Genomic DNA, 17,149 nt, shown 5'->3' with positions numbered 1-17,149 from the left:
AAGCCATCTTCCAGCTAGCCAGGGCCCAGAAGGCACTTCCTTGCCACCTTTTTAGGAGAGCTGCTGTCTGTGGTGCTGTCATTCACCAGATCTGACTGTGGTTAACCTCCTCAGGACCTGAGCAGGAGGTAGTACTTTTCTGGCTCTCAGAACAACATTCTGGACCCCAGAGGTCATCAACATTTGGAGATGTTCAGTTTTGTTTTCAAAATCTGCCCTTTCTCTTGGCATTGTGGCCTCAAAGACTTCTTCACAAATACGTCTCTTCACTTCCACTTTGGAAACTAACTGGGTGAGAGGAAGGGTCTTAAAGCAGAGGGCTCTGCTGATGGGAACAGATGTGAACAGATCCCATCACCACCCTTCTTTCCAGCCATCCTCCCGGAAACCTTCAATCTGACCTCTTTCCTGAAGCCTTCCAGGAACTCTAGGCTGGTGGCAACCTTTCTTCTTTGGGATTTCTTTCTTATAGTACTAGGGATTGATCTGCCACTGAGCTGTATCCCCAACCTTTTTTATTTTATTTTGAGACAGGGCCTCACTCAGTTGCTCAGACTGGCCCTGGAACCTGTGATCCTCCTGCCTCAGGCTCCCAAGTTGCTGGGATTACAGGTGTGTGCCACCATACCCGGCTGTCCTTGGGAATTTCCATGACAGTGGCCTATACTGCTATGGTCTTGTATGTTAACTGTTGTGTATGTGCCATATTTCATACTCTTGAAGATCAGGCCAGTGTCTAGTGATGCTTCTGTTCCTTCTTACTCCCACGATGGTGCCCAGACTCTCATTAGAGGCCAGGCCCTCCTCAGCTTCCATCCCTCCATCTTGTTCCTTCCAGGCTGTCCTGCAGGCTAACAACTGAGGACTCTTTCAGACACAAAACCCTGTCTTGTCATTCTGACAGAATTCTTGATTGCTTCCAGTGACAATGACAGTGCTGATGAAAACAATAATTATGCTAACAATGATACCTAATGCAGTGTGCTTATTGTTTGTTGGGCACTATGTTACCAATCAGCCCAAATTAGCTGGTTAAATATCCAAACTTTAAGAGTAGATACTAATATCAGCCCAATACACGTGAGTGGAAATTGGGATACAGACAAATTAAGCAAGTTGTTTAAGACCACACGGGTATCAAGTGGCAGAGCCAGGATTTGAACTCAGGCAATTTGGCTTCAGAGGGTCTACTGTGCCTCATAAACTCTGAACTCCTTTGCACAGAATCCACCTCCCTTTGAGATCCAAGTCCTGCTTCCTTCTGCAGCTATGTCAACCTTCAGTCACCATGGCTGTGTCTACTGGGCTTTGGTAATAATAGGTCCCTGGGGGTCTGTGATCATGCAAGGTTTTCTCAGTATCTTGTGTCTTTGAACAGATGGCTGTCCCTATCTAGAAACCACTTTGCTTCTGTTGACCAAATGGAAAACCTTTCTCTCAAGTCTTAGCCTCAGTGCCACAGCTTCTCTGATGTAATGTGAGATGGTCCTGGGCCCTGTCACATGGGCCTTGCTACTCCATAGCACCCTAGTCACACCCAGCTTGTCCCCATGTCAGTGCCCTTGCAGTCACTGTTTCCCGTGATCTTTTTGTGTTTGGTTCTTCTTATCATTCAGGCCTCAGCTCAGATGCCACCTTCTCAGAGAGGCCTTTTTAGGATGGCCAGTTGGAACTTGCTCTACCACCTTATCCCATCACACTACTTTGGTTTCTTCTTAGCACTTCATTTTCACTCTTTGAAATCATTTGCGTTCCAGTTCCTTATTGCTGAACAGCAAACCACCCCCACATGTAGTGGCTTCAAGCAAGAACCATTTCATTGTATTTCACTGTCTTGTGGACCAGTTGTTTGGGTACGGCATGACTAAGTGACTCTTGGATTTCATGTGGCATGGAGTCACATCATGGGGGCTAGGCTGAGCTGCAGGGGCCAAACTGTCTTTACCCTAATGCCTGGTGTGCCTATTGGATTGGCCAGAGGCAGAGTCCTGATGGGACAGTGGGCAGGAGAACCTACAGGTGTGTTGACCCATTCCCATAGAGTGAGGTTCCTTGAAGATGGGGAGAAGCTGCTTATGCCCTGCCCTCAGAGGTCCCAGAAATAGTACTTCTGCCACTTTCTATTGGTCGGGCAAATTAACTAGGCTAGCTGAGAATCAAGAGGAAAGAATACAGACTTCACCTCTTGATGTAAAGAATGGCAAAGCTTTTGTGGCTGATTTTAGCCTACCACAGATTTTTGTTTTTATTTTTAAATCAGGTTTTTTATCTGCCACTCTTCTTTACTATGTGAATTCCTTACAAGGCCAGATCTTATTCTTCTGCAATGCCACATTCCCAGCACCTAGAATTTTTGTCTATGCATAATAGGTACCAAGAAATACTTGCTGAATATAAATGAAATAATATATGCCTGAACAAATGAATGAATGAAAATGTAAACAAATAGGAAACTGAATGAATGTTTACACTTCTCTCTGGAATGTCAACTTCTCAAAAACAGGGTCAGATTTTTTTCTTCGTCTTTGTATCCTCATTTCTTAATACGGTCCTCTACACTAATCAATGCTTGGTAAATATTTGTGAAATGAATTGATGTATTCTAATTATTATAGTTAAAGGAGATAATGTTATTCCCAGCACACATATAGGTATTGAATAAAAGTGGCTTTATTAATGAATTAATAATTCCCTATACATAGGAAAATCAACTCATGTATTTATTTAATAAAGACGAAATAAAATGGACGCGATCCCTACCTCCCTCTCCTTTGGCTTAACAGCAGGCTCTCTAGTGGGGAAGTGGCAGCCAAGAACAGCCCCAGGGGCCGTAGTCTGATTACCTCTGGGTCAGGCAGGGCCTTCCTCCTGGACTTCCAGCACCTTTCTTCTTGCATGACTGCCAAGGCCAGTTCTCTTTGAGGTCATTAAGATGGAGGCTGAGATGATGATCTGAGCAGTTCCGAGGGCTGAATTGTGATTCACTGCTGCTCTCCAGGAGGATCAAGTGAGATTGCAATTCTCTTAACATTCTGGTGTTGTTTTGCCCTTGTGCAAGTGTGTGCTTACAGTAATTGCTGAGAGCCATGTGTTGAATCCAGGGAAAGGGAGGGAGCTAACATTTGATACATTAGAAAGGGAAGGAGACCCTCACCACATGACCCCTGTTACAGTCTTCTCTCCCCAACAGGCAGTGGGGGAACTATTCTGACTGCATCTGAGCTGGCAACTGACTTAGCACCCAGGAGTCAAGTGTCAGCTTGTCTCACTGTACCATGCGTGGCCTTGGGCCATGTAATTAACCTCTCCAAGGCTTTGATTTCCTTATCTAAGAAGTGAGACTGATTCTTAAGTTTCCTTCTCTTCTGTGTTTCTATTTCCCAATTCAGATCTATGTTTTAGTAATCCCAAACTGAGTGGATCCTAGAAAAGGACTCTAAAGTCAAGGAAGCCCTCTAATGAAGCAAAATGTGATTAATGAAGACTACAGTAAAAAAAAAAAAAAAAAAAAAAATCCTACTGTAAAATCAGACTGAGATTTTTAATCTCGTTTTAGGTCCCACTGGTATATTGGACTTCTAATTTTTTGTAAGTTTCTTTTTTTTTAATATTCTTCCTGTTCTATTTTAAGACATTCTGGTTCTTGAATGTCTTATTCAAGACAATGTCTTATTTAGTTCTTTAATGTTCTTATTCCAAACCAAAGAGCACTGATTGCCACTCAAGTGAAACAATAATGCCTTACATCTTGGAGTAAGTTTTTTTTTTTTTTTATTTTTTAGATATTTCTTTTAGTTGTAGATGGACACAATACCTTTATTTTGTTTATTTATTTTTATGTGGTGCTGAGATTAAACCCAGTACCTCACATGTGGGAGGCAAGTGCTCTACCAAGGAGCCACAGCCCCATGCCCCTGTGATAAGTTTTAATACAAGGGCATTTATTGAAAGCATCGAGATATTTGGAAGACTTTCCCACCCCCCTTCTTTCCCATGGCCCTCCTTGAACAGATATTTTCTCCCAGTTGGTGACTTATCTTTCCAGTTCTTCATGAATGTGAATTTTCCTAAAGTTCAAGTTCCAATAACAGTTTTTTAAAAATCTCTGTTTTAGTTGGACCTCTCAGACCTTATCAAGGTAGTATAAGACTTTTCAAAGGAAAAAGCCAGCTCACTTCTGCTTCTGCTTTGGCTAATTCTGGGGCAGTGTGCTCTCCCTGTTGGCCCCCAGACTGGCCTAGTTTAAGGAACAAATTAGAGAACAAGACTTTTCAATCTAAGAGCACATTGTCTTACATAGGACAATTTTAGATATCAGAACTTCATTGCCACAGAAGCAGCAAATAATTTTGATAATCCACCATGTGCTAGATGTGGTGTTAAGTGCTTTCCTACATTTTATCTTATTCATTAAAGCAGTACTTCCAGACACAAGGGGCTCCACAAATTTAAATAAATTCCCCCATGTTCCAGCAACTGGCCTGAGACAGCCAAAATTCAAATCCAAATTATTTCCCTCCAAGACAGGTTCTTTCCATAGGTCTGTGTGAAGTTCATTCTTCCCATTACTGACTGGTTGGTTTCTCTGATTATTGTCTTATGAAAGATGCTTAAACTATATAAGTCTTGCTATGTCATTATCTAATTTGTTTTTAATAACTTTAATTTATTTTCAGATATTTTCTCCCAGTTGGTGGCTTATCTTTTCATGATCTTATCTGCATCTTTTAAGAAGTTCCTAATGTTAAAGTCTAATTTATCTTTGATCTTTTGGTCACTGTTGGGTTGTTTTCATTCTCTTTTATAGATTGTGTTTGGTTTGGTGTTGTATATAAGAAATCTTTGTCTAAATCCAGATTACAAATATTTTCTCCTAGAAGTTTTATAATTTTAGGATTTTCACTTTAGTTATACCATTCACTTTTGAGTTAATTTCTATATATCTTCTGAGGTGTGGAATAAGGTCTTTTTTTGCATACAAATATCTAATTATTTCCACACCATTTGCTGAGAACTAGAATATTTGCACTAAATTACCTTTGTAGTATATATATGTAGGCCCCATATTCTGACACAATGATTTCTATTGGGGATAATGCCAATATCATTCCTAGAGTTTTACAGCGAATTTTAAAGTCACATGATATAATTCCTTTGGTGTTGCTTCTTTTTCAAGTTGTCATGCTATTCTATACTGTTTACCATTTATTTATTCAAGGAAAAAGACTGTTTTCTTCATTTATTTACTCAGGGAAAAAGTTATAAAACAACTCCTAAAAATCTAAAGACAATTTAAAATTAAAAGTTATTATAGAACAGCATGGACATTTTGTATCTGGAGCTTCAACAGGAAGTAAGGCACTCTGAGTTTGGGATTCCATTTGTTTAATCAAAAATTATTTCATGTACCTTGCATAGATTGCCAATTCTCAAAAGAAAGCTAAAGCATAATAATTTATTCTTGAACTGTGTAGGACAGGATTACAGCTTTCATTGATGTTTTAGAAAGTACTTTGGGCTCTAGGGTAGCTTAGTCATCATTGCACGCATCAGTTGTCATTGCCCTAACAAAGTGGTGACTTACTGACTAAAGGGAGTTTATCTGGTAACATTGCTGCCTACCATACTATCTATAAGATACCTTTCTTCACACATCTGAAGTGTTATATCCAGCAGTTATAGGCGAAGCTTATGTCTCTCTTCCAATAAAGCATATTGGAAGTTTTACATTAAAGCTGTTTACATTAAGCTTGCTCCTTCTGGGGACAATGAGAAGAAACTGTAATCTGAGGGAGCTGAGCACTGATCACTGCCACTGTGTGGTGTTGAGCAAATTACTTATCATCTTTGGGCCTCAATTTCATCATTTGTCAAAATGAAAAGTTTAGATGAGTTGTCCTTGAGTCGCACATTCAACTCTGAAATTTTTTGACTCTTCTGTAGTGTCTTTATTAACCTAAAAATTAGAAGCCTTGAAAAATATACGAAAACTCTTGGCTGGGGTTGTGGGGCAGTGGTAGAGTGCTTGTCTTGCATGTGTGAGGCACTGGGTTCGATCCTCTGCACCACATAAAGATAAATAAATAAAATAAAATAAAGGTATTTTTGTCCATTTACAACTAAAAAAAAGTATTTTAAAAAAACATATGTATTCAAACACTCTAAATGGCAAAAGCACTGTGATGAATCCGAGGGGGAGCTTTTGCAATCTGTGGTCTTTTGATGCACCCAGACTGCCTAACACCACTGTACCAGTCTACTTTTAACTGGGGCCACACTGAGTGGTTAAGATGGCACTTATGGCTTCTGGTGCTGTGATGTTCTGTGACCTATGACCCTCCCCTCCCCAATTTGGAGAAGGAAAAGAATAGCTTCTAAGCCCAGGTAATTCCAAAGCTTCAGAGTTCTCTTGAATTGGCAGTTTTGATTTCAAATATTTCTCCCAGGTAACTAGTACAGATTGAAACTAAGAGGATTTTAAACATCTTTTGTCTTTTTTATGCCAAGGCACAACAGAACTACTCTGTTCATACTCTAAATGATCATTGCTCTATTTACAGAATAAGAATCACCAAGAGCCTGAAATTTACTAGGAAATGCAGAACATAGATTTGAATTTGAAATAACGTGATAATAATTATTGATCACTTACTGTGTGCCAGATGTTGTGTCAAGCCCTTCTTGTGCATTCTATAATTTCATTTTCATAACAATCTTGAAAACTAGGCATGATAGAAAATGATGCCCAAGGTTACACAATATTAAGTGGCAGAGCTGATCTTCTATCCACATCTGTTGCAATTTACACCTTGAACTCTTAATGACTACATCAGAGACTAGCTCTCATTACTTAGCTAGAACTTTTAGAGAGTAATTAAATTTTTAGTATGAATTACAGTGATCTAAACCAGAATAACAAGTGCTAATGGATCACTTTGGGTAAACTTGATAAAAGAAAGAATCCACAGAAGATTTCCTGAAGAAATTGCTTTGAGTGATATTTTGAAATGAAGAACATGAATTGGCTAGAGACAAGGATGAGTTTGTGCTGAAAAGATAGATGATATGAGACTCTGAAGATGCATATGAACAAATTATGTGCTCAGAAAGCAACTTAAAGACTTACTCATTGCAGGGTAATAACTAAAAATAAACCCAATGTCATGGGGTGAAAATCCAAGAGATTACAATGTTTTATAATAGACCCTGGAGATCCACTCTCAGAGTTTAAGCAAAGGGAGAAACATAATTTAAATTATATTTGATTTTACAATTTATCCTATAATTCATATAGGAGAATTATGAGTTTTGAATAAATCTGAAAGTCAAGAGAAAAATTTTTGGCAAAATATATTTGATACTCAACACATTATCTTTAGGAATACAATATAACTCAACTCACAGAGGCCCTATAACCTTAATAGTACAATGATGATGTATTTAGTTTCATAAATTAAGAGGAGAGGATGCAGATTTTATCCAATTTTCAGAAAGAAGGGTGGCTATTCCACCACAATTATGCTAGCTGGCCCATCATCCCTGGTGTTGTGCAATGTGCATAAAACGAACACAAAAGGGTCATAGATTAAAGTCAGGTTTGGGCAAATAGAAATCTCCCAACAATATGTATTAAATTGAGTTGAATTGAAGTCCACTTCCAGATAGCAATTACTGTGGGCTCCTGCATGGGGGCTAATGTGTTGAGTGAATTATATAGTTGGATTCCTTCCATTACAAAACCACTAATGATAACTTAATGTCTCTTCACATTTTCTAAAGCATTTTCTTTCCTTTTCTCTTTTTCTCTCCCTCCCTCTCTCTTTCTCTCTCCAGTTCCAGAGACCTAATGACTTCTCACCCCCTTTCCGCTTTGGGACTGTGCCCAATGGCAGCACGGAGAGGAATATTCGTAACAATTATGCAGAAATGCATGCCTACATGGGAAAGTTCAACCAGAGAGGTGTGGATGATGCTTTGCTCTCCCTGAAAACAGGGTAAGAACTTCTTCCCATCTGAGAGTGCTTGATATGTTTCTCACATTTATTAAACATGTATTGAATCAGACATACTAGTATACCATGCATGGTGCCACATAAGATCAAAGACTTTATTTACTGTTTATGGATTTCCAAGTTACACTTGACAATGTGATTCAAGCCTGTGTACAAAGATTCCTATGCTATTACTTCTGCATATTTTTTTTTAGAAATTACTTTCTGCTTGCACAAATGTAACCATAAAATAAATGAAATAGATATTAAAATAGAAGGAAAGATCAAGGATAAGCCTCATTCGTTACTCATGAAATAAGACCTGTACTCTAAGAGGTGAAAATGATGGTTCTGGTGTGTTATAGACAGAACAAAAAGTGTAAACATTTTTAGATAACTAAAAGTAAGCAAGTATTGACTGATCTCCAATTCCAGCTTTTGTTGGAATCTTTTGTTGGATCTAAGAGTTTTTTGTTCATTAAAAGAAATTCGTGAATTACAAATGTGTTGATTATCCTTTTGTTCGTTTGGTCTCCAGAAGCCAGACCTGTAGAATTATATTATAGAATTATATTATAGAATTTGGGATTTGGGGACCAAAGGGGCCTTACAGTGTCACACGATGACTAGCAGCAGGTGGACTTCCTCTCAGTATCCCTGTGACACACAATTACTTATTATACCATCAATACATTTGCAAGGGATTTCAGAAGATTAAATTTGGACTTGGGGTAGGACAGCTTTGGGTAGTCTGAACCCCCAATTCTCAAACATATCAGAGCTTTGTCCTTTTGGTATGCCACCTTTCTCTGGGGCACCTTTTATCAAATGTCCCATGGTGTATCATGGAAGCAAGGACTGTTTTTGTTTGTTTGTTTCTCAAAGAGGGACAAAACTACTTGCTTTGCAAAAGTACAGGGGATGATACATGTTTTTCTTTTTTCAGAACTCTCTATTACCTTTAGGGCTTTATGAGAGTTCCTTCCTCTATCTTTGCTACGTGTAAATGTTGGTTTTAAGCTTTGATTCATGCCTTCCTGCCCTTAGTCCAAGGCTTTTCTCTATGTGTTCCTACCTTATCAAAGAGAACCCCCAGAATGAGGTCCTGATCATTTAGGAATTTGGGAGATCTGAGTTCTCCATATGTTACCTTCCCTTGTAGTCTCTCATGTCTTCTTAACAAGCCTGTGCTGCCACCACCCCAACCACTCACCTCTGTCCTTGTGCCATACAACAGAATATTAGAACCTTCCTGACCACAAAAATAGCATTGCACATCTATTGGAACACATACACCTACACTTATACCCACTCTGGACTGTAATGAACTGAGAAATGAAAAATGTTATATAAATCTTACCCATGCTATTTGTTATCATTGTGGTGCTTACTTCTCATTATTTCTGTTATTATTTTTATTGATTCCTTCTTACTCCCTCTCCTTTTCAGACACAGCTTATGAGTTGGCTTCAGGCCCAACATACATTCTTGTCATTCCCAGTGGGAGGGAAAGATCACCTCCTTTTCAACCTGAAATCACATAAAGAACAGCCTGGGATTCGGGCTTTAGATTCTGGCAGTAGTCCAACTTGAGCCTTACTTTGAACCAGTTCTCTACATAGCTTTCTGAAATCCTGCTGCTTCATATTAATGGCCCCTTGGGTAGTTTTGTTCTGAAATTCCTCCTTTGGATTTTGTTTACTTCTTTCCTGTGCAGGAAGCTGGATGCCTTCATCTATGATGCAGCAGTGTTGAACTACATGGCGGGCAGAGACGAAGGCTGCAAGCTGGTCACCATTGGCAGCGGCAAGGTCTTCGCCTCCACTGGTTATGGCATTGCCATCCAAAAAGACTCTGGGTGGAAGCGCCAGGTGGACCTTGCTATCCTGCAGCTGTTTGGAGATGGTAAGTTGAAGAAAGGGAAAGTGCCCATTTGTCTTCCTCCAGTGGCCAGTCCAAAATATCAACCCTTCTTCCATCTCTGTTCCTCTAACCTATGCATTTGCACAAAAAAAGCGTCTCACAGTATATAATGAAATTTGAGAATATGCTAGATTTCTAGGATTGCCATAACAAAGTGCCATGAACACTGACTTAAACAGAAACTTATCCTCTCGCAATTCTGGAGGCTAGAGGTTGGAAATCAGAGTGTTGGTAGGGTTAGTTCTTCCTGGGGATTGTGAGAGAGACTATTTGAGTCCTCTCCCCAAGCTTCTGATTGTTTGCTGGCAATATTTGGTCTTCCTTGGCTTGTAGAAGCTTCACCCTGATCCCTGCCTCCATGTTCACATGGCATCCTACATGTATGCACATTTTCCCTCTGAACGTATCTCTGTCTGAATTTACCTTTTTCTTAAGATTATTCATATTGGACTGGGGGACCACTGTGCTCCAGTATGACATCATCTTAACAAATTACATCTACAATTACCCTATTTCCAAATAAAGACACATCCTAAGGTACTGGGGGTCAGGACTTCAACACATGAATTATGGTGGGGAGGTGGGGACACAGTTCAACCCATTTTGGGTGAAGGATGAGAAGATTAAAATAGTTGGTCACAAGTTGTGTTTAAATATTGCAGGGTGTAATCAGACCTTCCAGGAAAAAGTAGAGAAGAGACAGGTATTAGATGTTCCAACCAGTCATTTTACATGTTGTCCAAACAGTAGCTGGAACTGTGGAAGGACTCTTCTCTTTATGTGCCCAGAGAAAGGGCAGGGGAAATGAAGGCATAGTTGTCTGCTCTTCCTTCCCTTCCTCCTACCTTCCTTTTTCAGCTGGAAGAGGTAGGAGGCAGGCCAGGGGTTCACAGAGGCAGGCACCATAAGGCACTCGCCTGTGTCATTTCTGGCAGCAGATTGAGCAGCCAGCTTGCACTGAGAAAAATCTCTTCTATTTCATTATACCCTTGTCTTCTGCATTTCTCTTCACTTTATTATCCAAAGCACCTACTCTTCCTGTCATCCTCACAGAATCTAATCCAGTTACAGATGAGCAGCCTTCCTCCACATGGCTCCACAAACCATCAGCCAAGTGGTTCTCTCAATTATAATTGTCTGCAGAATCTTTGCCTTTAGGGATGAGATCAGAAGCAGAAAACTAGAGGTAGATTCCCAGACTCCAGGTGAACTCAGCTGTTCCCTTAGTTAGGAAAAGCATGGTTTGTGTAAAAAGTGATTGTATTAATATCAAAAGAGCAGGTGGGTATAGCTAGAGTGTTTCTAAGCCCTGTATAAGAGCTTCTGTAACTCAGGGTTGTCACTTGTAGGCAAAAATGGAGCCTGTACCTATGAGGAAGAACAACACTAGAGATGATTTGCAGAAGTTGCCAAAGCATTACTCAGATCATGCAAAGTCCACATTTTTAGTCAAATTGTAACTGTTAGAATGGACAACTTCTTCATGAGATTTTCTGAGTTGTTCTCTAGGATAAGAGACATTTCAGGGCATATGGTTTATTCCATTTCCCTTTAGTCTAGAATTTCTACCTTTCTAATTCCTAGTATCCTGTGAAGTAGATAAAGGCCATTGGAATCTGACAGAATTAAAGTAATGAAAGCATCCTTTTGCGGTGTTAAGAGCCCTCAAATATGATTTGGATGGTCTTCTTTTATTCAAGCTTACTCCTAGTTTGCTGTTATATATTTATTTGTATTTTCCTCTTCAACAAGAAATCTGTAAATCTAAGGGACCCTAGGGAACCAACCAATCTCTCTGCTGTTCTCTCTGTCTCTCCTTCCCCTGCAGAGTCTGCTTTGTGCAATTGTAAGAGCAAGTTTCTGAATCACTTGTTTGATTATGTTAATTCCCACTGTCTGTAAAATAAAGTGCAAAGTGCTTAGTCTGACACTGATGTCCTCAGAATTCTTGCATCGGTGTTTTTTACTTGGCTTCTTCTGCTGACTGTTATTCTGTTTAAACTGTTCTTCCTGCCTCTTCTTAAACAAGCTTGTATTTCCCCACCTCCCTCCCATTGATCATGGTATTTCTGCTGCCTGGAGTGCCTTTTTGTAAACGATAAATTAAAATTCACTAATCCATCATGCCCAATCCCAGGTCCTACCTCCCCCACGAAAACCCACTCCATCCACCAAATTACTCTCAGTAATTTAAACTCTTGCCTGCATAACAGATAGCTTGTCATATTGATCATTTACATATATCAATTTACACTGGGCAGGTAAAGGGGAGCAGTGTCAATGTGTCATGTCTTTGTATTACCTGCAGTATCTTCATTGAGTTTTCACTAAATACCTATTGAATACATTGATTATAATGGTATTAATAAAATTACTATTAACTCTCTCTATTCATTTTCTTTGTGTCAACTTGTCTCTTTCTCTTTCTTGTTTTTTTCTCTCTTCCTTAATATTCCTCTTTCCCCCATTTCTCTACTCCTCTCCTACTCTTTCCCCTTTATCTATTTTTTCTTCTCTGCTTTGTCTCCAGGGGAGATGGAAGAACTGGAAGCTCTCTGGCTCACTGGCATTTGCCACAATGAGAAGAATGAGGTCATGAGCAGCCAGCTGGACATTGACAACATGGCGGGCGTCTTCTACATGTTGGGGGCAGCCATGGCACTCAGCCTTATCACCTTCATCTGTGAACACCTTTTCTATTGGCAGTTCCGGCATTGCTTTATGGGTGTCTGTTCTGGCAAGCCTGGCATGGTCTTCTCCATCAGCAGAGTAAGTGCTTTGATTTAGATGCCTAGAGCTTGTTAAGGATAGCTTAGCCTAGCACTGTGCAAAACAGAGAGACCCCAAGAGGGCACTAACTCCAGTCTTATGTTTCTAGAGCAAGAAATCACATCATGCATTTCACTAGAAGTTTTTGTGATATTTCAAGAGGAACAAAAAAAAAAGTGATACTATATTTCCTTTAAGAAATACCTTTCCAAGTGGGATTTGGGCATTTGGTTTGCAATAAGAAGTGGCAGATCCATCAAAATGGAAAGTTTGGCTTTTCCCCAAATTCTTTTCATCACCATTAGTCAATTCTTTATAGGCTGTATTAATCATTTAATCCTTTAAAAGAGTCACATTTCTATTTAAACAATGGAATGAAACATCTCTCTCTAATTCTAACAAACAAAGGTATATTAATGGTAGTCTCACTATTCCTATGTTTTAATCATGAGTGGAGTATAAGGAGTTGAAGAGCTTAACAGGACCTTCAGAAATAAGTCCTGACTCACAAGAAATTTATATTCCAGTAACTTCCTTAATTGGAACAAGAGTATAACTCTTAGGTCATTCTTTAGGTCACTTCTTCAGTTCTAATCTAAAGTGAGGCATCAGGAACAGTTTTGTACATCAACAAGATATCACAGACAGGAGTTTAAAAACCAAAGTGGACCTCTTTTGATTTTTTTAATAAGGTCATGGGGCCCACTCATAAGCAGTCAACTCAAATTACATTTTGGGATTGAGGTCCACTTTCCAAATATGACCAACTTTGCCTCAAATGGAGTTATGAAAGTAAATGGATTTCTCATTAAATTGTTTCTTTTTTTTTTTTTTTTTTTTGGTCATTTTCCTGTAGTATTTCATGATAGGGAACAATTCTCCATTTCCTCTCTAGCTGAGTTGATTGAGGTCAATCAGTACCACTGGAATAGGAGAATGGAACTTGCATTGGTTACAGTCCCAATTTGGGTTGTTCCACTGCACAGCCCTTCTCCAAGACCCAAGATAAGGCAACCACAGAAGCAAAAGAAACTGATGACCTGTAATAGGAATCCTGCTTATACTTTTCGACTTTATTAGTCCCTTGAGAGGAAAAATGCTTGGCATTTTCTCCAGGTCATAGAAAAAGAAAGGTTACACAGAAGGACAAGGACAGAAAGGAGAGTAACTATGACCTGTGATGTCCTCTGGGACAATAGGCTCCCTTCTTCTTTCCCACTTAGCTGCCATTCTCCTTCTAATCTTCTCTGTTTTTAATCCCTATCCATGGAAGAACATCCATTTCCAAATTTATTTCCCTTATTGCAAAGACACAATTCAGCACTTCTTCTTCAAAACTTTCCCTTACCAGGGAGAAAAGTTCAGTTTGTCCGCCTTTCAAGGCAGGGAACAAGAGGTGAGCAGTAGGTTGGTTTGACTTTAGAAGTGGACCTAGGAGGCCAACCAGGAGCCCAGCGCTTCCTTCTCATGGATGCTGTTCTTCACTGCCCAATATAAAGAGTTGTACACAGGAAGCTTTCTATCAATGCTAAGCTGATAAAACATTATTTATGATAATATTAAGTGAGTGAGAAAGTATAAGAAGGAAATTGAGAGTTAACCAGAAAATAAATGAGAGAATTCAACAAGGGAGCTATTTATTCATACCTAGTATCTGATATTTGTCCCAATTTTCCTCCCATGGTGTAGGGCACAGTAGGAGAAAAATTCTTCTTTGACCCCAGGCTTCCTAGTTCTCTGTGTGAGTTTGGTTCATGCTTGACTAAAGAACAGAATTGTTCAGCTGTTTTTTGGTGACCAAAATTCTAAAAACTGCTCAAATTTTGTCAAAGTTGGAAAAGAGTGGCAACTGTGAGTTACTGAGCCCCTTTGTGCTTTTCTGCCATTTGGGAATAACCAGCTAGAGCAGAGCATCCTCAGTATCTGTAGAGCATTGCCACCTATTTCCAGAAGGCTGACTTTATTTTTAATTGTGGGTTCATATCATGACCTTGTTTTTAAAATGTGAAAATCTGGGCATAGGAAGAAAAATGGTGGAGTTGAATCAGGAATGTTATGTTTTGTGATTCCAGTCTATTTGTTCAAGTCACTTGTTTCAGCCAAGGCTCCTCTCTGATGGCCAGGTCACTAACCTTAATTCATGAAATGAGGTTCGCTTAATTCAAGGGGATGATACAGGCAATCTTCTAGCTACATCTTGTAAGAGTAGATAAAACTATCTGCCTTATGCTTTCTCTGGCTTCTAGGAATGTCTTGATTGTAGAACGTGGTTTATGGTCATTTTTAGCTTTCCTGAATCTAATCTGTCCCATGGTATTTTGCTTCAGGGTATCTACAGCTGCATTCATGGAGTGGCGATTGAAGAACGCCAATCTGTGATGAACTCCCCCACTGCGACCATGAACAACACACACTCCAACATCCTGCGCTTGCTCCGCACGGCCAAGAACATGGCCAACCTCTCTGGTGTGAATGGCTCACCCCAGAGCGCCCTGGACTTCATCCGCCGCGAGTCATCTGTCTATGACATCTCAGAGCACCGCCGCAGCTTCACCCATTCTGACTGCAAGTCCTATAACAACCCGCCCTGCGAGGAGAACCTCTTCAGCGACTACATCAGCGAGGTGGAGAGAACGTTTGGCAACCTGCAGCTGAAGGACAGCAACGTGTACCAAGACCACTATCACCACCACCACCGGCCGCACAGTATCGGCAGCACCAGCTCCATCGACGGGCTCTACGACTGTGACAACCCACCCTTCACCACCCAGCCAAGGTCCATCAGCAAGAAGCCCCTGGACATTGGCCTGCCCTCCTCCAAACACAGCCAGCTAAGTGACCTGTACGGCAAGTTCTCCTTCAAGAGTGACCGCTACAGTGGCCACGACGACTTGATCCGCTCAGATGTCTCTGACATCTCCACCCACACAGTCACCTACGGAAACATTGAAGGCAACGCGGCCAAGAGGCGTAAGCAGCAGTACAAGGACAGCCTGAAGAAGCGGCCAGCCTCGGCCAAGTCCCGTCGGGAGTTTGACGAGATCGAGCTGGCCTACCGTCGCCGACCGCCCCGCTCCCCTGACCACAAGCGCTATTTCAGGGACAAGGAAGGGTTACGGGACTTTTACCTGGACCAGTTCCGAACAAAGGAGAACTCCCCTCATTGGGAGCACGTGGACCTGACCGATATCTACAAGGAGCGGAGCGATGACTTCAAGCGCGACTCCGTCAGCGGAGGAGGGCCCTGTACTAACAGGTCTCACCTCAAACACCCGTCGGGCGACAAACACGGCGTGGTCAGCGGGGTACCAGCTCCCTGGGAGAAGAACCTGACCAACGTGGACTGGGATGACCGGTCCGGGGGCAACTTCTGCCGCAGCTGTCCCTCAAAGCTGCACAACTACTCCACGACGGTGGCAGGTCAGAACTCGGGCCGGCAGGCGTGCATCCGGTGTGAGGCCTGCAAGAAGGCTGGCAACCTGTACGACATCAGCGAGGACAACTCCCTGCAGGAACTGGACCAGCCGGCTGCCCCCGTGGCGGTGACGTCGAACGCCTCCACCACCAAGTATCCTCAGAGCCCGACTAATTCCAAGGCCCAGAAGAAGAATCGGAACAAACTGCGCCGGCAGCACTCCTACGACACCTTCGTGGACCTGCAGAAGGAAGAAGCCGCCTTGGCCCCGCGCAGCGTGAGCCTGAAAGACAAGGGCCGTTTCCTGGATGGGAGCCCCTACGCCCACATGTTTGAGATGCCAGCCGGCGAGAGCACCTTTGCCAACAACAAGTCCTCAGTGCCCACTGCCGGACACCACCACCACAACAACCCCGGCGGCGGCTACATGCTCAGCAAGTCGCTCTACCCTGACCGGGTCACGCAAAACCCTTTCATCCCCACTTTTGGGGACGACCAGTGCTTGCTCCATGGCAGCAAATCCTACTTCTTCAGGCAGCCCACTGTGGCAGGGGCGTCGAAAGCCAGGCCGGACTTCCGGGCCCTTGTCACCAACAAGCCGGTGGTCTCGGCCCTTCATGGGGCTGTGCCAGGCCGCTTCCAGAAGGACATCTGTATAGGGAACCAGTCCAACCCCTGTGTGCCTAACAACAAAAACCCCAGGGCTTTCAATGGCTCCAGCAATGGGCATGTTTATGAGAAACTTTCTAGTATTGAGTCTGATGTCTGAGTGAGGGAAGAGAGAGGTTAAGGTGGGTATGGGAGGGGTAGGGCTGCGGGTCGTGTGGTGCGCATGTCACGGAGGGGGTCGGGGTGAACTTGGTTCCCATTTGCTCCTTTCTTGTTCTTTTAGTTTTTTTATGGGATCCTGGAGTTCTGGCTCTTGCTGAAGGCAACCCTGGTGACCAGCACCATCCCTCCTCCTTTTCACAGTTCTCCTCTCCTCCCCAGATCTGTGCGCCATTCCTGTTCCCATAAGAGGGCTGAAACGGGCCCTCTCAGCGCGGGAGGG

General features: G+C 41.8%; 1 protein-coding gene across 1 annotated transcript in view; it reads left to right on the top strand.

Moving 5' to 3' along the window:
* Positions 1-16,876, top strand: part of Grin2b (glutamate ionotropic receptor NMDA type subunit 2B) — a 398,278-nt gene extending 381,402 nt beyond the window's left edge. The window contains exons 12-15 of the mRNA XM_076852688.1: positions 7,834-7,994; positions 9,709-9,896; positions 12,445-12,683; positions 15,011-16,876. Coding sequence (XP_076708803.1) covers positions 7,834-7,994; positions 9,709-9,896; positions 12,445-12,683; positions 15,011-16,867 — 2,445 coding nt within the window. The 3' untranslated portion in view covers positions 16,868-16,876. The remainder of the gene's footprint in view (positions 1-7,833; positions 7,995-9,708; positions 9,897-12,444; positions 12,684-15,010) is intronic.
* The last annotated feature ends 273 nt before the right edge of the window (positions 16,877-17,149 follow it).

Source organism: Callospermophilus lateralis, chromosome 4 (assembly GCF_048772815.1).
Source record: "Callospermophilus lateralis isolate mCalLat2 chromosome 4, mCalLat2.hap1, whole genome shotgun sequence".
Classification (NCBI taxonomy): Eukaryota; Metazoa; Chordata; class Mammalia; order Rodentia; family Sciuridae; genus Callospermophilus; species Callospermophilus lateralis.
Note: the sequence above shows the minus strand (reverse complement) of the source record. Positions and strands in the feature narration are given on the sequence as shown.